Raw genomic sequence first — 22,656 nt, 5'->3', positions numbered from 1 at the left:
CCCAATTTGGGTTCAGCTAGACCTGAGCCTTTGCTTATTTCTCTGCTTGGGAATATCTATTTTACACATTATTCAAAGTTTGCTCACATTCTCCTCTTCCTTCTATGACTTCCCCAGAGCAAGTACAATGGCAGTGAACCACTCTGTTCCACAAATGTTTCATGTGCCTCCTTGGAAAAATAGTCAGATCTTTAGGGCATTGGTTGACAGTTGTTTTTTTTTTTCTCCTTAGAGCCCCCTGCACAGCTGATAAGAGAGCAGCATCCCTTTAGAATCTTGAATGAAGAGAAGTATTTTGAGAAAAACATTCTGTGGGAATATCTAATGTTATATAAAAAATAACTAAAAAATACTTTATATATGGTAAGTATGTCCAGTTTGGGGGTAGTGGGGGTAGGGAGATATGCTATACTATACAAACAGAGCTGAAAAGAAATACCCTGATTGATAGATGACCTTTTTTTTTTAAGATTTATTTATTTTACTTATTTCTCTCCCCTTCCCCTTCATCCCAGTTGTCTGTTCTCTGTGTCTATTTGCTGCGTGTTGTCAGCGGCACAGGAATCTGTGTGTCTTTTTGTTGTGTCATCTTGTTGCATCAGCTCTCCGTGTGCGCAGTGCCATTCTTGGGCAGGCTGCACTTTCTTTCAAGCTGGGCACACTCCTTGTGCATGGGGCTCCCCTATGTGCGGGACACCCCTACGTGGCACCCCACTCTTTGCACGCATCAGCACTGTGAATGGACCAGCTCCGCACTGGTCAAGGAGGCCCGGGGTTTGAACTGCAGACCTCCCATGTGGTAGACGGATGCCCTAACCACTGGGCCAAGTCCGCTTCCTGATAGATGGCCATTTTTGAGTGGTCATATGGCGGTTGTTTTCTTCTTTATAATTTTCTATATTTTCTGATTTTCTAAAATGATTAAATATTACTTTTATAATTAGGAGAAAAATAAATGTTACATAGCTTTTTTGCTTGTTTCAAGAAGGCAGCTTGATCTGATTTTAATTCGTTCCAAAGTTTCAGACCTGAACTTCAAAGATTTCATATCAGGGAGGTCTGATAAACAAATCAAAGTCTAGAGCATCTCTGAAGATGACTTTTTAAAAATTGGCACGATAACATTTCTGTATCAGGCCCAAATGTTTTTGTGTGAGGTAGCCCAAAAGCACAGGGGACAAATTAGGAGATGGACTCTGCTTTGGGAAAGGCAATGCAGTGAAGACACATATGCTTTAGCATCAGCCCCCGACAGTTCAGTAAGGCTTGTTTCCACATCACAAAACAGGCAATACCATCTCCCCTGGTGGGGATGTATGTTCACAAATTGCCTGGCACTCCGTGTGCCCTAAACAAGATAGCTGTTATTATTCCGATTTTAAAAGCCTTACCACAAGAATGAGAACATTTCCTTTGTTAATGCTAGTGAAGTCTCATGGTACATTTGTTGTTAGGCAGCTCAATATATACTTAATATCAAATCCAAAAGTCAGAATTTTTTTCTACTAGAACTTTTGATTTAATCTGCTTGGATATGATGATTCCAACCAAAGAGGATGTAAAAGTAAAAACGATTAGTGATTTTATTCACTGAGAAAGTCATGTTAGCATAGGAAAAAGTTGGTGTATAGAGTTAACTTAATTCAACTGAAGAGTGTTTTGATTTAGCAATTTTGTGCCTTAAAGCATTTCCTTGAAAAGGAAGGTAGTCACAGGTATTTTGCCTAGGGCTTCTGTAAGATGCTGCTTGCCAGAAAGAGTCATTACTGGAACAACTTTCTTTTCAATCACCCTTTGGCAGCCACAAGTTATTAAGTATCTAGTGAAGAAATTACTTAGTTAAGGCTGGCCTGGTGGCAAAACAATAAGCCCTGAAGGCAGAAGCCAAGTCTTACACCTATCAATTCTAAAAGCTGAGTTAATAAACACTTAAGTCCTGATCGTTCCTTCCCATCTCCCTCCCTGCATAGGATCAACCACTCAACCCCACTTGCCTTTCACTTCTGCAGCGCCCTCTATTTTACCAAGCTCACTCCCACTACCAAACATTGGCTGGCCCTGTTAACCAGAACAGGGTTCCCTGTGGCCCCACCCACGCAGGAATACAGAGCAGTCAGGGTCAGCACCCATGAAAAAACAGACAAGGATGCATGCAGTGGCAGGACAAATAAATGCTGCCACCGCCCACTGCAGTTACAAAGGTGGAAGGTCACTGCGATGACCAGTGGGTTAGGTAGGAGGGGGTTAGTTCCAAAAACTTCCAGGAAAAAAATGCATTTTGAGCATAGTTTTGAGAGTGGGTTGCTACTTGGATTGGTGGAGAGAGGAAAGAGGGCTTAAAGTAGAGGAAAGTCAAGCGTTAAGGTCAGAGAATCTCTTTTCCCTCTTAAAGTCCACCATCTGTTGCTCATATTTACCCAGATAAACTTTTTTTTTTTTAATTGGAAGTTTGGAAGTTTCTGGGCAGCACAGTTTCTACCCTGTTCTTATCAGTTTGAAAGCATGTCTCCTCCCAATCATATGTGGCAGGAGTCCTCCCAGGCAAGCCAGGGCCCTCGGCGCCGGCACGGGGCACTCACGCAGTGGACTCGTAGGCCAGGTTGACGAGAAGGCCGTCGGTCAGGTCGAGGCCCAGGGCTGCACAGATGCCGCGGATCTCCTCGGTGAAGGGCTGGGGCAGGAAGTACTCCAGCTGCCCTACCACCTTAGCGATCAGCGGGTGGACCCACCTGGGGACCTTCTCCCTGGAAACGATAAACCACGACGGGGTCAGACCCGCACTGGGGTGGAAGGGGTGTGGTATGGTGGAGGGGGGCACCTGGAGCACCCACCCTCAGCGGAGAGGGCTAAGCCGACTCCCTTCGCCGGAGTCGGAGCGCCCAGGCCCCGCCTCACCCCATCCACTGCTTAGAGATCAGGCGGGAAAAGGAGAGGGAAAGGAGAGCGAGTGCCGCAGAGGAGCGAGCGGGAGGCGAGCCAGGAGCGCGTGTGCCGCGCCTCTGCCCGGGCGACACCCCGCGACACCGAATACAGCCAGACGAGCCGCGCGCGGTCACCCCAACCCCGGTGCTGCCCAGAATAGCACAGGCCACTTTCCGTCCCCGCCTCCTCTTCATACCCAAGACCCGGGAGCCGGGAGATAAGAGAGGAAAGGAAGAAGCGTCACGGTTGTTAAAGGGCCTCCGGCGCCTCGCCTCTGCGCTTTTCCGCCCCGCGACCCCGGCCGCGGGTGTCCGCACAGACCCGGCCCCGCGCTCGCGCGCTCACCCGATGATTTGCGCCACGGCAGCGCGCAGGAAGAGGGGGTCGTAGTGCCGCAGCACGGGTTGCCAGCGCAGCCGCGGGGCCGCGTCCAGGCTCACGTTGAAGCGCGGCGGGGTGGGCAGGCGAGGAGGCGGGGACCCGGACTCCCCGGGCCCGGCCAGCAGCAGCAGCAGCAGCGGCAGCAGGGCCGGGCGCGCCCCGGGGCCCGCGACGCGCATGGCTGCGGCTCTGCCTCCGACCGCGCCGCTCTGCCCGCGGCGCCCGCTGTGCCGGAAAAGGAGGAGGAGCCGGGGCGGCGCCCGCAGCGCTGGAGGCAGAGCCCGCGCGCGGCCCGCCTCTCCCCGCCACCACCCGACCCCGAACGGCCAGACCCGGCCCGCGCCCTCCCGCTGCAGCTCCGCTTCTCAGCCCAGCAGGGACGTCTCCAGCCCCCCGAGGGCTAAAGGCTGCGGGCCGCCCCCATCCCCGTGGCCCCCGCATCATACTCACGTGGGCCGAGTGTAGACCGCGACCTAGGCGGCAGGGGAGTTACGAAAATTTAGTAGCGACAAGTATCAGAAAAGTCCTACTGTAGTAGAGAGCGTGTAGGGGGAAATCCACGAGGAATTCCAGGCGGACCCCTCTCTCTCATCGTCATTCGCTCATGTGTTAATTGTTCAAAGGTTTGCCGCGATTGTAAGGGGCAGGAGAACTTCTCTGGCCAACGCTTCTGCCTCTTTTCAGTAAAAAAAACCTAGCTGACATTTATGTGTCAAGTATTTTTGCCGATTCTATCTTCTTTAGCCATCAAAGCAACCCCCAAACAGGTTCTATAAATTCATCCCCATTTTACTGATGAGGAAAGTAGGGCTGGAGAGGTTTAGTGATTTGTGGGAGGACACACCACTGAGCAGGTCGCTTGCTTCCAAGCCAGTCTGTCTGAATCTAAGATCCATCTTCATACTCATTAAACCTGAGGTTTCTCGCCTCCTCTTTGTTTTCTCACTATCTGGGCGACAGAAAACATGTCTGAGGAAAACCAGCTGATTTAGCAAGGTTGGGACGTTCCTAAATGTTGTCGTGGTAGTCCTTGTGGAAAAGAAACTTAGAAATTTCATTTTTTTCAGGGATTTTTTTTTTTTTAATTCTGTTAAGTAGAACACTCCTCCACCACCTCTGATTTTTCCCATTTTTATGGTCAGTGTGCCGCTCAGCTGCAGTTCCAAGCCGCTGTTCTGGCTTCTTTCCGGTCTTTCCATAAAATCTAAGTCAAGACTCTGGTTTTCATTTACTCATTTGCAAAGCTTGGCTATCACCAGTTGCCAGCTTCAGCCAAAGCTGAACTGAGAGAATGAACCATTGTGAAAGCAAATAGATTTGCTGAGTTCAAAGACTGCAAGTGCATTTTATGCAGGGTTTGGGGGTGGTGGTGAGGGGGAGTGTTGGAGTGACATTTAGTCACTTCAAGATTGATAGTAAAGCTAAAAACTAAAACCAAATACAGATACATGCTACAACGTAGACAACCCTTGAAAACTTCATGCTAAATGAAAGGAGCCAGACACAAAAGGCCAAGTATTGTATGATTCATTTATATGAAATATCCAGAATAGCTAAAGCAGACTGGGGCTGGGGGCATTGGGGAGTGGGAGTGACTGCTTAATGGGTATTGATTTTCTTTGGGGTGATGAAAATATTTTGAAACTTGATAGATTGGGTGGTTGCACAACATTGTGAACGTACTTAAATGTACTGATTTCTACACTTCAAAATGGTAATTTTGTTATGTGAATTTCATCTAAAAAAAAAAGCTTTAAAAAGTACAAGATTTTCAAAATACCTATGAAAGATTAACATTGCTTTCAGTGAAATTTTTCCTTGTATAATGATTTTAATTAGCAGCAAGGAAGTGGACCCTTGTAGAAAAGGAAAAGAGCTTTAGAAACATTACTGCCTACCCTTCCACCCTGCAATAAAGCACAGCAGCATATACATGAGTAATAGCTGGATGCATTTAAATTTCTCAGTAACACTATGAAGTCGGTACTCTATCATCATCACTTTACAGAAGAAGCAACTGGAGAATATAGTGCTGAAGTAACTTGCCCAAGGATAAGTGGTATAGCTGGGATTTGAAACATCCACGGCCAGCTCAGGCCCTTAACCACTAGGCCCAAAAGGCAGGACCTCTATTTTATTGAATGAGCCCATCCAATAATATGTATTGAGTGAATGAAACTACAGTGTGGTAACATAGGCATTATTCACAATCACAGAGCTAAACACAATTTTATATAATTTATTCCCCCACTATTAAAAGATTGTGCCTATGTTATAGGACAATTTAAAACAAAGGTTAAAAGGGATATCTGAAATTACCAAACTCTGAGACTTCTCCTTTCTGTCAGATGCTTCTATGCTGTAGCGTTGTGACTCTCATCCTTTTTTTTTTTTTGAGACTTCTCATACATTTTTTTTTCTTTTTTGGGACTTCTCCTTTCTGTCGGGTGCTTCTATACTGCAGAGTTGTGACTCTTGCACTTTTTTTATAAATTTTTTTTCTTTTTTGAGACTTCTCCTTTCTGTTGGGTGCTTCTATGCTGTAGAGTTATGGCTCTCATACTTTATTTTTTTTTTTTTTAAGGAGGTACAGGAGATTGAACCCAGGACCTCTTTATGGGAAGCAGGCACTCAAACCACTGGGCTATACTGGCGCTTCACTTTTTAAAAAAATTAAAACTCCCTGTAACAAATACATTTTACATTGCAGCCCAGCATACGCATTCATGCATGCACACACACACAACTGAAACAAATATTTTAACAATTACTTGGCTTTACTGTGGTGAAAGGCCTCTATTCTATTTTTTTCTTTTTTCAAATGCTGGTCACAAGCCACAGAACTGATCTCATGGACTACTGATGGATCAGAACCCATAATTTAAATAACACTTCTGTGGAAAATGAAAGGTAGATGATTGTATCAGAAACATGGAGTAAATGTTTTTCTACAGGTGGCATGTTTGTTCAGCTTAGACAGGGTGGTGGTTTTAAAATATATCCACATATTCAATACTTTAAAATGTTGAACCTAACTACGACCTGCACCCCCAACTATGGGCTGTATTTGGTGACTTTGGTATGGCTGAAATGATGATGTATAATTTCCAGCACTTGGTCAAAAAAGGCATTGTGGTCTCCTTGACGCTCTTTTGTACTGTCACTGTGGAGGAGTCCTGAGGACACTCAAGAAGCCCTATGAAGAGGTCCATGTGTTGAGAAATTGGGACTTTCTAAGAGCAGCCAAGGAGGAACTGAGGCCTCTTGCCAACAGTCATATTCACAAACCTCAACTAGCTCCAACTAAGCCATCTCTGAATTTCTGAGCCCCAGAAATTGTGAAATAATGTTTATTGCTTTAAGCCTCTAAGTCTTGGAGTAATTTATTGTGAAGCAATAGATAACTAAATAGATTTGGGTAATGAATGGAGTGCCAAAATTACAAGTATCTAAAGATGCAGTTGTGGCCTTGGAACTGGGCAGTAGCTGGCAGAACTCTGAGCCAGGTGTTAGTAAAAGTCCAAAGTACCTTGAAGAGTTAGTAGTAGGCCGATGGCCTTTAATTTTTATTTTTTTAAATATTTTTTATTTATTCCACACACCACCCCCCCATTGTCTGCTCTCTGTGTCCATTTGCTCTGTGTTCTTCTGTGTCCGCCTGAATTCTTGTCAGCAGTACCTGGAATCTGTCTCTTTTTTGTTGCCTCATCTTACTGCATCAGCTCTCCATGTGTGCGGCGCCATTCCTGGGCAGGCTGTGCTTTTTTTGTGCGGGGAGCTCTCCTTATGGGGAGCACTCCTTGCAGCGTCAGTACTGCACATGGGCCAGCTCACCACACAGGTCAGGAGGTCCTGGGTTTGAACCCTGGACCTCCCATGTGGTAGGCAGATGCTCTATCAGTTGAACCAATTCCACTTCCCACCTGATGGCCTTCAAGGACACCAGTAATAGCTTCAAGGGAGATGAGAAGTTTTATTGGAAACCAGAGGAAAGGGAATCCTTGTTACATAGTGGCAGAACGTTTAATAACACTGTCCCCTACAATAATGTAGACAAAAGAAAGGCTTTGGGTAATTTACCCAGATATCCAGGCAGAAGTTGATGGTGCCTCCTGGCTGCTTTATGCTGATTAGAGTAAAATCAGAGGAGAGAGGGATGCTAAAGCAAGAACTGTTAAATGGAAAGGAGCCAGGACTTAAATGGTTTTGAAAACTCCCAGAGCCAAGGCATACGTGGGAACGTACAGAACTGGCATTACCTATCTGTGGAAATATTTGCACCCTAAGTAACTGACAGAGAATTCGTATCCAGAATATATAAAGACTACCTACAAGTCAATAAGAAAAAAGAAAAGCCAAAGTCTATAAATAGGGAAGTGGATGTGGCTTAACCAATTGGGCTCCCGTCTACCATGTGGGAGGTCCTGGGTTCACTTCCCGGGGCCCCTTGTGAAGGCAGGCTGGCCTGCACCTATGGAGAGCTGGCGTAGCAAGATGATGCAACAAAGGGAGACAAGCAGATTCAGAAGAACATGCAGTGAATGGACACAGAGAGCAGGCAGCAAGCAAGGGACAAGGTGGGGATAAATAAAATTAAAAAAAATTGGACTGTAGCTAGGGTACACACCTCCAAAAAATTCCTCTAAAAAAAAGCCTATAAACAGGCAATTTGCAGAAGAGGAAACCCAAAAAGTAATCACTGAAATGCAAATTTAAACAATACCATTTCATAATCAACAGACTGTCTAAATCTGTAAAGTGTAATATCACCAAGTGTTAACACGGATAAAAATAGGAACTCACAGGAATTGTTGGGGGGGGGAGGGGTTGGAAGATTGGTGTGACTATTCTAGAGAGCAATTCAGCAATGCCTAATAAAGTTGAAGAATAACAGACCCTACAACATAGCAATTCCATTTCTAGGTTTCTATCTAAATTTTGGGTAAGGGAAAAAAATCTAAGACATATACCCACACTCCTATAAAGGCAGGCCTGTGGTTTCCAGTCCTTGGACACATAAGAATTGGAGGCAAAGAGATGTGGACTTGGGTAAGTCTGGAGCCAACTTGCTCTCTGCAGGCTCACGATCACCCTTTCCTACACAGAAAGGAAAAAAAATCATATTGTAGGACTAGACGTGTCAAAAAATATTTCTGATTTTAAATGAAAAGAGCAGGCTGTAGGCCGCATAATACAATGTCTTATTTATGTTTATGTACTACTATCATAGGAAGTTTAAGAGAATTTATCCAAAATGTAACTTATATGAGGATAGTAAGATGACAGGTAAATTTTATCTTCTACTCATAATTATATCTTCTCATTTTTCTATAATGGGAATATACAACTTGTCATCTTTGAAAACTTTGCCACTTTGTATTTTATTACAAAGTAATACATATTCATTGGGACAAGTCACATAGGCATATGGAGTGAGGATATTGTCTCCCCCTCCAAACCTCCAGTCAAAGTAAAGTTTTACATATACTTATCAGAACATACTTACTTAGTTTACTTAATTCGTTCACCTGCTTTTCTTTCTTCCCCAGAATCTAAGCTCCATGAGGGCAATTTCCTTTCTCTCCAGGCACTAATTCTTGGTCCTTGGAATTCTAGGGCTTGTAAAGAAAGCTACCAGTTTGTAGTTGGGTAGCAGAAAAGAAGGAAATGCAAAGAATGCAGTGTGGCATGTAGGAAGTTGTGTATAGACAATAATAATTAATCTGCTATTTTAAAATTACTACTTTAGACTTCGGGTAGTGTATTAGTTGCTAGTGAACTTCATTTTTTTCCTTTTGGAGTAGTAATTTACTAGCAGCAATGTAAAACCAAAGATGCATGTTTTTCATGTTATATTCCCACCAAAGTTTACTTGCTCCTAGAATTGAAGCCATAGCCCTAGTAATAAAAGATGCTACTTTGGGTCTCCTACTTTGTTATCATGTCAGCTGAAATAAAATAGATGCTAGTTTCTTAAAATATTTTATAATAAGCAATTTTAAGTAAAAAAAATAAAAGACGTATACCTAAGGAGACATGTACAAGGATGTTTATTGTAGCAAGCTTTTTCAAAAGCAAAAGAGTGGAAACGAACTGTTCCTTGGTAGGAAAATGATAAATTATGGCTGTGTGAATAAACAGTAGAAAAACTACACAAATGAAAGCATCTTCATATATCAATAATCTAATGTTGAGAGTCAAAAAGAATATACTCAATATACTGATTGTGCAAAATTTTAGATACTAAACATGCAATGTATTATACACACATATGCATCTACATACACACATATAGTAAAAGAAAAATTACTGTCAGAATGATAGGCATCAACCTCAAGATAGTGGTTATTCTTGAGGAGGAAGGACGAATGGCTGGGTAGGGCTTTAGTTATATCATCAATGTTCTATTTCTTAAAAATATGGCAAAGTACTAATGTTGAATAAAACTGGAAAATAGATATGTTTTTTCTATATTGTTTTAAAAATAAAATTAGCTAAAGGGAGAAACACTTAAAATTTTTAAAGAAGGCTCAAATATCCTTAAAACAAGAAGTTGTCAAACATAATTTATTCTTAGTTGAACTTTCCATGTAATTCTTTTAAACTCCCCCTTCTGCAACATTTCCAAGAAACACAGTTCCCATTTTTTCCTTAATTTTCCTTCCCCCACCTTGGGCATTTAGACCAAATGGATCCATGCACCCATTCTTATCATCTCGGGCTAGCTAATGAAAACTAAGCTAAGAGAAGTCTAATGCAAGGATCCTGGGAAAGCTTTTACATTCCTAATAAAAGAGAGAGAGATGGCAATATCACTTTTGGCCCTTCCTTCTGCCTTAAACAGAAAAATGTCAATGAACGTAAAGTATCAGCCTTATCTCCATTTTATAGATGAGGAAATCAAGGCACAGAAAGGTTAAGTAACTTGCCCATGGTCATACAAACTGTATCAGGGTCAACAACTGAAATCAAGAGAGTCTGGCTCCAACGTATTAAGGATAGCAAAGCAGAAAAAGAGATACTGATTCCACCACTGAGCATTAGAATACCAGTCAGCAGCTGCCTACCTCCAGACTTCATATGTGAGACAAACTCAAAAGTGGTTAGAATAGTTTCAGATGGACATTCTGTAACTGGCAGACAAACACAACCTCAAACACAGCTCTTGACATATTTGGTTTACTGTCTCTGACTAGGCTCTCAGAAGTAGGCTGAGTCAAGTCAAAGGTTATGAATATTTTTTTAGGCTTTTGGTACATGCAATTACTTTTCCAAAGAACTGTACTAATTTACCCCATTGCTAACATATGGCACTGGTGGCCAGAGTCAAAGAAGGATGACTCCAGCACCCAATCAGTAAGCTGGTGGGAAAAGTAATTAAGACGGCAAGACCACAACTCCTTCTCCGGAGTATTTTCAGATCAATCCTTGCCTTGATTTAATGTAGATATCGCTTGTGGTTTAAAAAAAAATTCGCAGGAATGAGTTTAAGGTACCTTTATTCTGCATCTCAAATAAAGTTATTTTCTTTTTTACACAATGACACAAGTAGAAACATGTATACTGTAAAAGATCCACAAAGTAGAAAAGAGAAAGAAGAAAAAAAACACACCAAAAAAACCACAATCCTAATAACCACATTTAACATTTTGCTATTTCTTCTTGGGCTTTTATTATTCACCATCTTCTTACATGTGTAGTTGGATTATACTATGAATACTTTTGTATTTTGTTCTTCTTCTTTTATAATAAGCACTTTCCATGATAAGTATTTTAACAACTACAATAATATTCCATCATGTAGATAAATCAGTTTATGTAACGACTTCCATACTGAGAGCAGATTAACACATGATGAAAACAGAATCTGCAGAAGGAAATGACAACCACATAAGAAATGCCCAATACAAGTACAGGCTTATGATATTTAATTATTACAGAATTAGCTGCGCTCTCTGCTTTTGTTTTCATTTGTAAAGCACAGCATGCACTCAAGACTCTGTACCAGGAAAGAAAAGGTGATTTCCCAGGGTCTTAACCATGTAAAAGAGAAAAAGTTCTGAGTACTCAACCTTCTGCCTTAAACACAGAAGAGATGTCTATAAGGCCAAGTATTATCATTATCTTCATTTTATAGACAAGGAAAAAATATTTCAGATATTTTAAATCTCACTAGGTATATTCCCAAAGTATGTAAGCAGTAGTTATATTTTAGTTTCATTTTCAATATAAAGTATGTTATTTTGTAAAAGGATGTAAAACTATTATCTGTCTATACTTTCAAAAAAAATGTGTTATATAATATAGTTTGCCACATGTTCATCATAAGCCTGTTTCCCATTGTTCTACAGATGTGCACTGGGGTTGCTAAAAGGTGTCACCCAGATGAACTGCTCCTTCTTCAGCATGCCCCCAGTCCAACGCCTGTTTCTCTTTGACAGCTCTTCAAACTGCCTTGTATTATATAGCCATTTTGTAACCTATTGGTTTCACTGGACTCAAAGTTTCTGTATGGCACAAACCTGTATTTACAATCTATACTGTATCCAGCAGAGTGCTGTGCACCTATAGAATATTCAATACTCCTTTTTATATTTTGAACCCATTCTCCTCAAAAAACGATGTGAGGTGTAAAACAATTGTTACTTGGAATTGCTGTTTCATTCTAAGTAAATTATGCAAAATATAATAAAAGCTTAATAGAGATCTAATCTTTCATCAGAAATTTACTGAATGCTTACTCTGTGACAGATACCATACTAAATGCTTATAATGTTCTCTTCAAGGTAAAGGTCATCCTGCAAAGTTTCATCCATTGCTGGCAATATCCAACCTTGTTAAGAGTTGATCTTCAAATTCATAGTAAACAGAAAATATGAGACTAACAGAAGAATAAAAGGAATCAGATAGAAATAAGGTACTATAAAAATAAATAAAAAAGAATTTACCTTTATAAACTGAAAATCTTTCTTTCATACAAACCTCAGACATGGTAAGAGCAGGGTGAGGCCATGGTTTAAGAACAGAAGTCAGGAAGCAAAGGACTTTGGCCTCTAAGTAGAGTAGGGGAGTCTAGGGGAAGGAAGAAAACTTCCAGGCCCCATCACAATTCACAGAAAAAAGTTGTGTACCCTAGTTGCTATGCCATTTTGAGTTTTACTCACCTCTCTCTGGATCTAGATATACAAGGAGATATCCATTTCAAAAACGCATAGCGAAAAGGGAGTGGGTTCAGGTCTCAAATATTCAAATTTGCATTCAACACTTCCTCTACAACACTAAAGTTGCAGGATGTTGATTCTCACAGTTCCTCTGACTAGGCCAGTGCAATTTAGCCAGTAAATCTCAAGGTCTTCACTACTAATCTTTGAAAACAGTGATCTGGGGGCCTCTAGAGGAAAGTCACAATGTATCATTCAAACATAGTTGAAGTTAAACTCAAAGTGACAAATGATATGGGGAAGGGGAGCAAAAAGAGTAATTTTATAAACAAACACATGGCAAAGATAAAACCACCATTTGGAGACTCTTAAAAAACTGGTAGAGAAATTGCTTTCTCATTCTGTGGCAGAAAATAGCCTTTTACTCTAACAAGAAGTAATACAGAGCAATTTTCTCATCCACCACAATACTGTCTATGAAATCTGAGGCAAAAGGCACCAAACTATTTCCCAATGCAATAACTTGCATGCAGAGAGACAATGACACTGACTCTCATATCTGCTAACATCCATCCAAGCATGCCTAGGAAAGGGAAAACAGCATACAGGATCAGCACACACAAGCACCTATTTCACATGAAAAACCACTTTACTGAAACAAGGCAAGTAGTGAGTTGAAAATATTATAGGGTAAAGGGAGACTGAGGAAACCAATCTGATTTTTTTTCCCTCTATGAAAAATAGGCAACTCAAATGACGACACAGACATTCCAAGATGACTATTTATAATTAAGGCAATTTAAAAAGTGAGTTCTTAACCAAGAAATCTTTACATGGCATTCAAAACAATATTTAAATCATTTGGATGGCCTAAAAGAGCTAACCTGTTCACCCAAAGTCTGTACAGCAAGGACCTGTTTTCAGCAGGTAAGCCTATTTACAAGTAAGAATCTCTTACTCTTGTAACATTGTCCATTTTTGTTTTGTTTTAAGAGAATATAAAATCCTATCCCCCACAAAGTTAGTTTGTAAGGCCTCTGGGATCCCATAGAAATATATACTTATCTCTACTAGAGAACCATTTATATTGCACTCTAAATACATATATACACACTGCCTCCTCTGAGGCTGTGAGTGCCTTGAGTGAAGAGGTTATGGCTCATTCATTTTTATCCACAGTGACACTCAGCAGGCACTCATGAATTTTTCTCCAGGGACGGTAAATGGAAATGATTTTACAACACTGCTACTGTTTACATTTCCAACATTCTCACTTTATAATAAAAATAAAAATGCCAAATTGCTACTAAGTTTATCACAGTTTCCAAAACACACAGTGCTTCTGAACTTCTTAATGTAAACAAATATTCTTGATTTACTAATTTCCAAAGTAATGAAACAAATATAGCATTTTCTTAGGAATGGGGAATTTGCTTGGTAGTTACTTCATTCTTTTTCTCTTTTTCAAAAGTGCATCTCGTAGTGCCACCTGGAAGATTAAGAAAAAAATATTTAAACATGATAACTTCAGTACACCTCCCTTATGCTACTTTGGTTACATGGAAGTTTATCGAAATGGAATCATTAAGTCAATGAGTCATCCTGGAAAACTACAAATAGTGAAATACTCCACGTAGCAGTCTGATATTTATGAATGCCAAAAAATATAGATTGTTTTTAAACTGGTCTGTTCCTCTGGCATGATAACCCTTTAGATTCAGCTGAGACATGTGATTAAATTATGTTAAGATTAGGGCTTTGATTCAACCACATCATTAAGAGTTTGATTCAGGGGGAAACGGACTTGGCCCAGTGGTTAGGGCATCCGTCTACCACATGGGGGGTCCGCGGTTCAAACCCCGGGCCTCCTTGACCCGTGTGGAGCTGGCCCATGCGCAGTGCTGATGTGCACAAGGAGTGCCGTGCCACGTAGGGGTGACCCCATGTAGGGGAGCCCCACGCTCAAGGAGTGCGCCCCATCAGGAGAGCTGCCCAGCGCGAAAGAAAGTGCAGCCTGCCCAGGAATGGCGCCACCCACACTTCACGTGCCGCTGATGACAATAGAAGCGGACAAAGAAACAAGACGCAGCAAACAGACACAGAGAACAGACAACCGGGGGAGGGGAGGGGAATTAAATAAATAAATAAATCTTTTTTTTTTAAAAAAAAAAAAAGAGTTTGATTCAGCATTGAGTCCCAGCCCCCTTGGTGGGCTCACAAAACAGACTCTCATAAGGAAGTAGACACATGAGAAGAACAACACAGGAAGAGAGACAGCTTATTAGACATGGCAGGGACCCCAGGAAGAGAGATTAGCCTGACAGTCTACAGCTGACCTAGGGAAGAGAACGGAGCAGCTGGGCCAGGAAAAAAAAAGAGCCCCAGGGAGAGAGAGAGCCTATGTCAGCCTACAGCTGAGATCAGAAGAAGCTGGGACCATAGAGCCTTAAGAGGAAGAAGGAAGGTGGAACCCTCACATACATCGCCTGCCATCTTGCTCGACATGTGGCAAATGACTTTGGGTGAGAAGTACCTCTTATGGTACCTTAAGCTGGACTCTTCAGGACTCTTCAGGGCCTTGTGACTGTAAGCTTCTACTCCAAATAAATAGCCTTTATAAAAGCCAACAGCGTTCTGGTACTTTGCATCAGCACCCCTTTGACTAACTAATACACTTCATAACAAATCAAATCTATATCTAGATTGGGGACCTTCTCACTGCTGGGAAATATGCAAAAAGCTCTTGACTGTTTTTCTTGCCTCAGTTGGGCAATAGCTCAAAACAAAGTCAAAAGTAAAGCTGTATTAGAATGATGATACTATTCTAGCTAACTATGCTTCCAGATGAACGCACCTGTTTTTCTCTGAACGAACGTTTATTTTTTGACCGGACATTGTGGCTATACCGCATCATCATAAAGTTCTTCTGTTTTTTCTTCTCTTTATTTGTAGAACTGGAAAATGGATTCATCTTGGTTTTCTTCCTCACAAAATCTTTCCGATCTGTCTTTCCAGCCTATCAACACAAAATGGTTATTTCTTCTTAAACAACCTCCCTCAGGAGTTATTAATCAACATATACATCTATTCTGCATCAGGTACTGTACTGGATGCCAGGAATACGAAGATAGATGGGACGCAGTCCTTGCTCTACTGAATTCAATCCAAGGACAGAAATGATTCTGATATATAAGAGAGCAAGAAGAGACAGTGGAAGAAAAGGGTATAGTTCAGCCTGGTGATCAGATAAATTTCCCAAAGGGGAGACATGAGCTTGTTTTGGCAGGATGAAAGTATTCATGATGGTGTAAAGTAGGGGAAAGGTAGAGCATTCCAGGGAGTAGGAGAGTATATGGTAAGGTGTGGAGGAAAAAGAACACTTTTACTGGTTTTGAATTTATATTGTGCTAATGTATATATAACACAAATTTCCTTGTTTAACCATTTTTAAGTGTACAATTCAGTAAGAGCCTGGGTTTTTTAATTTATCTAAACAGCTTTAGTATAGTAGAGTGCAGAGGGTGATGTGAAGCCAGTATGAGATGGTGCCTAGAACAAGTAAAGATATACAGAAAATGAAGCTGGAAATGGAGGCAGAGAATGCCTGTAAACAGCCATAGCACTTGCCAGAAGCAGACTCCAACTGTGTCTGGCTTTTCATTGATGACTATGAACACTGTCATGCTTTCCTATTAGTGTTGATAAATGTACCAGGCCTCCTTACTGCCAGAATCATTTAATGTTGCCTATCTGTGCTCTGTATCTTGTTTTGGTGCTTATACATATAGTTATTAAAACTCATCTAAGTGAAAACCTAATATCTGTACATTTTATTCTATGTTAATTATACTTTGACTTACCTATATATATAAATATTGCAATTCCTGACTCTATGTATAATTTGCAAGTCATATTTAATTGTATTTGCTTTCTGCTTAAAAAACTAGGAAATATTATGCCTCACTTACCATTGCAGTCGCTAGTCTTGTCTCCTTGTCAGACTTTGGTTTTTTGTGAAGGCGCTCAATGTCCCGAAGTGACAGTAACTCGCCTCTGCGGTGAGGGAAAAAAATATGATATGAGATGGCTGCTGGAATTTCTTTCCCTAAAATTTTTATTACCACATGAGCACACTGAAGACCTGGGTTATGTGCCGTTTTACCTGGGCTCCTCATCGCTGTCTATTTCGATATATTTCCTTTTTTCGGCTTTCCCAGGGGCAGAACTGAGTTCTTTTCTCATTTGGGCCATGCGGATTTTCTGGAAGTCTTCCTGAGTTAAAACCCGACTAGTGCTGACAGCTGCAGCTTTGGCTTTCCGCTCTTCCATGGGCATGCTGTTCAGCTTCTTGGACTTGAAAGCACACAAACAAAGGCTTAAACGATTACTAGCTCAAGTAAGAGCTTTGCCATTCAAATTTTAGTCTGCCTATAAGGCCCAGTGAAAATTAAGGCTTAGTAAACAACAGAGTAATGCATTTATTCAAGAAAATGTTAATACTTACAATTTCTTTCTGTTCTTCATCAGAAGAGTGGTACACATCAACCCATTCACCATCGACATCCTCCTCCTCGCTGAGACTGGCAGTTTCCCACCCATCTGCGTGAAAAAGAGCATACTGTAAGTACTACTACTTTGTTTGATACTTACAGTATGTTGATATAAACCAAACAAAGGAAAAGTAAGGTAATGAACCTTGAATAGATCAAGAATTCTGCTGATCAAGAATTAAACACAACTAAGCCATTTCAATTTAGTTAATTTAAGGAATGGGAAATAAGTGTGTGCCATGTGTGCCAAAACTTTACAATCAGTTTCTCTGGCCCTTTAAACAGAAGAGGAAGCAAGACTCCCAAAGTTACGTAACCTAGCACAAGCTACAACCAGAAAATGGAGCCTACACTGAAATCATAAAAGTCATATCTGACCCCAGAGCCTACTTTCTTTGCACCAAACCAACTGCAATCCTCAAAACCGCCCTTGTACATTTATCTTGGCCACACAGCAAGTATATAATTCACCTAATCGTATGTGTATATTTTGTTATATATGAGAAACTAGTTAGAAACACAGTCAACAACTGAGGTAGGAGTTCTGGATGTGAAAGAACCTTATAAAAGCCTCAATAAAGATATATTAGGATTCTTAATGGAGCTACCAAAGTAAGTTTTCTAAATCACAGACACTTATGATCCTTCAGTGACTCTTGATCTCCAAGAATGTCCCAGCTCTTTGGTCTGGCATATATACAACCTCTAATGATAAGACCCCCAATTCTATACCTAGCTTCATATCTTGCTATGTCCCATATCTTGTATTCCACATTCTAATAGTTTCCTGAATCCTTCAGGATTTTGCTCACTTTGCCTAGAAAGTATTCATAATTCCACCATTCCTTGCCAAACTCTTGCCTCATCATTCAAGCTCACAGGCCACCATCTCACTGAAGGCTTTTTTGAACCACCAAGGTAGAACTGACCTCTCCACTGCTCATACACCTTCATTCCAAAACTAAATTCTGTAAATACTTTATTAATCAGCTTTTTATGAAAGGCCTCAAGGGCAGGAACTTTATTAATTCATTTTCACGTTGGCTGAGGCTGGCACATAGTAAGTGCTTAAGTTAGCTTTTTAAAAACAATGAATGAATGAGCAGGAAGATGAACTCTGGCACTTGGTACAATAAAGCCTAACCCTGAAAATCTGAACGTGGTTCCTCAAGCATTCTTCACCAGGGAGAGTTTTAGAGGACTGCGCTCAGGACTACCTCTCATCATTTTTTCTAGTAACACAAATACAAAACCAATTTCTTTCCGAGTACCAAAAAACATGTCCTTAGTAAGGGGAGGCAACACTGAAGTATATTTCCTACACTAGAATAAAAGCACCTGAAGAATAGGAACCATGCCCATTTTAACTCCAGTTTATATCAGTGCTTGGCAGGTAGTCAATGCTCAATAAATATCTGCTGAATTTTTCCAAATAGCATAAAGATTTAAAGATCAACATAGATAAGTACAGCAAGAGTGACCTTGCTTTGAATAATGGTGAAATAAAATGAACCTTCATCATTTTCAGCATTCTCTTCCTCTTTCTCGATTTCTAAAACTTCTGCTCCTGGAATGTAATCTTTAGCATCTAATTCTCCATATTCTTGCACTCTTGCTTCAATCGAGGCTTCTGTCGGCTTACCCTGAAGAGAAGGAAATTGTATAAAACAAAAGATGGTTAGATGGTAAAACCACTAATCACGAAAGAATTCTCTAGGATTATGAATTTACAAAGGAGAATAATTATTTTTAAAAAAGAGAGCAGATGTGGCTTAAGCAGTTGGGCACCCACATCCCACACGGGAGGTCCTGGGTTCAGTCCCTATGCCCACTAAAGAAGAAATGAGCAGATAACAAGCTGACAACCAGCAAAAAAACAAAACAAAACAAAAAAAAACAACAACAATGAGCAAACAGATGATGGAGCTATTTTGGTGGGGGGTGTGGGTGTGTGTGAAGGAAGTGAATAGATAACAAACGCAGTCCAGTTATATCTCAGGTAAAAGTAAATACCAACAGCCACAAATCTTCTATTTTCTCATTCTTCTGATCCCAATCAAGAAACTGGCAATCATCAAAGAATAACTGCTGTGACTTTTAAAGTCTCACTGCCACCTCTCTCTGTTTCTTACATGTATCCTTCCTTCCTCTCAACTGGAAAGGTGTGGTACCTGGCTGAGGAATAGCTTAACACTGACATCAGCTATCAGCTGATCTTTGAGATTCCAATCTGTTCACAATTGCAAAAGCTTTCAGGCTGAAACAGCCTGATATGTCTACAAGGCTCAGTGATCATCAAGGGGCACATGCCAACTACTATTTAACACAATGGCATTCAACCACTTGTACTCAGAGCTTAAAGAAAAAAATTGCCTCAACAGCACTCACAGTGGAAGCACTACAAATACTAAAATTCAACTTGTAGGAAATTACCCTCATCTCCTGAGACCACAACCTCTAGATGAGCAGCATAAGCATGCTTTGCCTACCCGGAATTTCTTCTGCAACATCTGAGGATTTAGTGTTCGGAAGAGCTGAATCAAAGTTCTAGCAGACATCATTACATCTGTAAAATAACACCTTTAATTAGAAACTCCACAGCAGAGTATATACTGAAGCAAAAATGGGCTACTCTGCACTCTTTAGTCTACAGAGAGTAACATACAACTTACTCTTATCTTTGTGTGTTTTATACTGGGCCAGGTCTTGGAGAAGTTCTTCACTCATGGCTAGAGGACATCGAGCTGTTATTTCTTTTATAGCATTGATTCTGAAAAAGGAAAAATGAACGAAAACCAGCAATTTCATGTGAGACAACCTAAAGAGGTTTCCTAAAATTTAAGAGTAAATCAAAAGGAACATGAATTGGGTTTTATATGGCTGTAGCAGTCTATGATATAGTTATTAATTCCAAAAATAGATATTGGATTATATTTGCCAACTGGTTTGTATCTGGTCATGATTAAATTATGATTAGGGCTTTGATTGGGCCACGTCAGTAGAGTGTTGAGTCTCCACCCCTTAGTGGATGGGGATTCATAGATAAAAGGCATGGCAAAGGACAGAGTTGGAGCTTTTTGATGCTGGAAGATTTTTATGTTGGAGTTTTAATTTGGAAACCCGGGAAGTAAGCACACAGAGGAAAGAGAAGCAAGCCCCAGGAAGAGATGACCTGAGCCCAGAAAGAAGCAAGACCTGGGAAGAGAGCGGAACCCAGGAAGCCTGAACTCTGGTAGATGTTGCCAGCCATCTTGCTGCAATATGGGAAATAGACTTTGCTGAGGGAGTAACTTATGCTTTATAGCTTGACTTCTGTAAGCTCCTGTCCCAAATAAATACCCTTTATACAAGCCAGCAGGTTTCTGGTTATTTTGCAATAGCACCCCTCTGGCTGACTAATACAATGGTTTAGGTCCCTAAAACTGGAGCGTCATAAAGAATGTGCGGGTTGGCAGCCTTAGAAGGCTTTTATTGCAGTTCACAGCCATTCAGTGCCTAGGATACTAAATCAAGGCAGAATTTACTCACCCTTTCCAAGGAAGAAGGGATCAGGTCACATAAGAAAGATTAAAGATTTTTAGGGCAGTTATTTAAGCAATATTTTCCAAAGGAAAAAAAAAGCGACCATTCAGCGTATTAGTTATTAGGACAGATTATTCTTAATCCAGTGCTCATACTAAGTGTTTTTGAATTAATTAAAAAGGCAGCTGAACTGCCTTTGGACTAAAAAATGACTCAATAATAAATCATTTGATCCAAGGAAACACATGAACTCATTGCCAAAAGAAAAATAATTTGAAAGAGCAAAGCAAGGACACAGGAGAAAAACAGACTGCCACATAACTCATTTGAAAGAGTAAAGCTGGTAAAAAAAAAAAAAAAAAAAAAAAAGTAAATTAGAATGAAAAGTGTCTTTTGTCCTCCCTGCTCCAAATTCTGACCAACAAATAAAAATACCAATCCTCCAGAGAAGACTTTAGTGTATCTTAAACTACTGCATTTCTTGAGGTCCACAGTGCCTGCTGAAAAATCTTGCATCTTGGTGAGCTCTACTTAAAGCAAAACTAGTCATTAAAAAACATATCTATAAATGCACAACAATGTGATTATACCAAATACCACTGATTGTACAAATTGGATGAAGTGTATGCTTTATCTATGTGTATCAAAATTAACAAACTGATATTATAGCCTCCAACCATGTTCTACATACCCTACTGTCATGACTTCACCAGAGTTCTTGTCGGTAACAAAATTGTTGGCCACAGTCATGAGCAATGACTGAATGATCTGAATTGGGAATAAAGAAAAGAAATGAATGCTGGTAAAACGCCTATACCTACTCAAAAAACTGAGGACCAAAGGACAGTATATAACTAACAGATGAAAAACAGTCCTTCCCCTTCAGCTGCAAAGACTCAAGACTGAGAAAGACAGATTAAAAATACTACCAATCTGAAGGTCGACCTTTATGGCTATCCTCACAGACTAAATCTTACTCCCCTTTAACATTATTTTTCAATATGAATGAAAACTTTAAAAATGTTTTGAACCAGCATAACTCAATGCTATATTAACCAAAGAAATCCCCCAACTATGAGAAATAATTACTATAAACTTACAAATATCCCTGACTTCCCCACTCATAAAATTTGCTTATCCAAAAAAAAAAAAAAAAATTCTCAACTTTTCCAAAACAAACTGCACTTTCTAGGAGCGATACAATTGAATTTCTATGTAAACGAATTTCTATATCTCTAATAGTTTCTCCTCTACTCACTCAAAAAAATTTTTTAAACCGACAGTAATCCCTGTGCTGTGGGAAATGCCACTCTACCATGCCTAACAGTGGCACTCTGCATGCTCTAGATCTGGAGTAAGGTTCAAGAGTGCTCACCTCTGGGGGTACCAGGTGATGAGATGCTTGTGCAGCAAACAGAAGGATCTTTGTGACTTCTAAAAATGCAGAAATCAGAAAGACCATAGTCATTTTATTACACTGCCTCTGAGGACAAACATGCCTATTCTACCTGAAACACCCAACCCCCATGGATGTGCAAACCTCACCTCTCACTTCCTTCAGCTCTCTGCTCAAGTGTTTTCTTATTAGAAAGGTCTTTCCTGACCTAAAATAGAACTTGTCGCAGCACTCCTTTATCATTCTTACCTTGCTCCTTTTTTTTCTATTTATCTTTACTTGGACATAGCATATATAGCACTGTTTGATTCTTCCTCTAGAATTTAAGCTCTACGAGGTTAAGGACTTTGCTTTAAGTTCATGGTGGAATTCCTAGTGTCTAAAGCAGTGCCCAGCATAGAAACTGCTGGGTATTTCTGAACAAACGAACAAATGAATACAAACATGTAGATATAGATACTCATCCTTCAAAGGGGCAGGATAATAAGTGTAAAAAAATAATACCTTTGGCAAGACTGAAGCATGGATATGCCATTTATTTGCTAAGGGACATTGGTCTTTTATTGTTCTTTCTACACCACACAGGACTGATGTGAGGATTAGACAATATGATGTATATAAATGACCTAGCACAGTGTTTGACCCATGTTAGATGCTCAATAAATGCTCATTTCTTTCCTATCTCAGTTAAGTTCAAAGTCAAAACAACTATCTCTTCTTTCCC

At 40.5% G+C, this 22,656-nt stretch overlaps 2 protein-coding genes and 1 non-coding gene across 4 annotated transcripts in view; 1 reads left to right on the top strand and 2 right to left on the bottom strand.

The window, feature by feature from the left end:
* Positions 1-3,553, bottom strand: part of NAAA (N-acylethanolamine acid amidase) — a 37,354-nt gene extending 33,801 nt beyond the window's left edge. Inside the window, exons 1-2 of the mRNA XM_004472575.5 lie at positions 3,268-3,553; positions 2,580-2,744 (exon numbers count right to left, since the gene is read on the bottom strand). Coding sequence (XP_004472632.1) covers positions 2,580-2,744; positions 3,268-3,482 — 380 coding nt within the window. The 5' untranslated portion in view covers positions 3,483-3,553. The remainder of the gene's footprint in view (positions 1-2,579; positions 2,745-3,267) is intronic.
* A 4,723-nt stretch (positions 3,554-8,276) lies between these two features.
* LOC111758929 (small nucleolar RNA SNORA38) lies at positions 8,277-8,408 on the top strand. Its single transcript, XR_002793049.1, has one exon. It is a non-coding gene; the product is annotated as a small nucleolar RNA SNORA38 (small nucleolar RNA).
* A 2,377-nt stretch (positions 8,409-10,785) lies between these two features.
* Positions 10,786-22,656, bottom strand: part of SDAD1 (SDA1 domain containing 1) — a 28,439-nt gene continuing 16,568 nt past the window's right edge. For both annotated transcript variants that reach the window (XM_058296782.1, XM_071215990.1), the window contains 10 exons: positions 21,912-21,970; positions 21,228-21,304; positions 19,687-19,784; positions 19,504-19,580; positions 18,528-18,657; positions 16,969-17,063; positions 16,627-16,817; positions 16,433-16,517; positions 15,319-15,480; positions 10,786-13,953 (listed from right to left, as the gene is read on the bottom strand). In XM_058296782.1, coding sequence (XP_058152765.1) covers positions 13,906-13,953; positions 15,319-15,480; positions 16,433-16,517; positions 16,627-16,817; positions 16,969-17,063; positions 18,528-18,657; positions 19,504-19,580; positions 19,687-19,784; positions 21,228-21,304; positions 21,912-21,970 — 1,022 coding nt within the window. In that variant the 3' untranslated portion in view covers positions 10,786-13,905. The remainder of the gene's footprint in view (positions 13,954-15,318; positions 15,481-16,432; positions 16,518-16,626; positions 16,818-16,968; positions 17,064-18,527; positions 18,658-19,503; positions 19,581-19,686; positions 19,785-21,227; positions 21,305-21,911; positions 21,971-22,656) is intronic.

The sequence above is a fragment of the Dasypus novemcinctus genome, chromosome 1 (assembly GCF_030445035.2).
Source record: "Dasypus novemcinctus isolate mDasNov1 chromosome 1, mDasNov1.1.hap2, whole genome shotgun sequence".
In the NCBI taxonomy this organism is placed as follows: Eukaryota; Metazoa; Chordata; class Mammalia; order Cingulata; family Dasypodidae; genus Dasypus; species Dasypus novemcinctus.
This window is presented reverse-complemented; position numbering and strand designations above follow the sequence as displayed.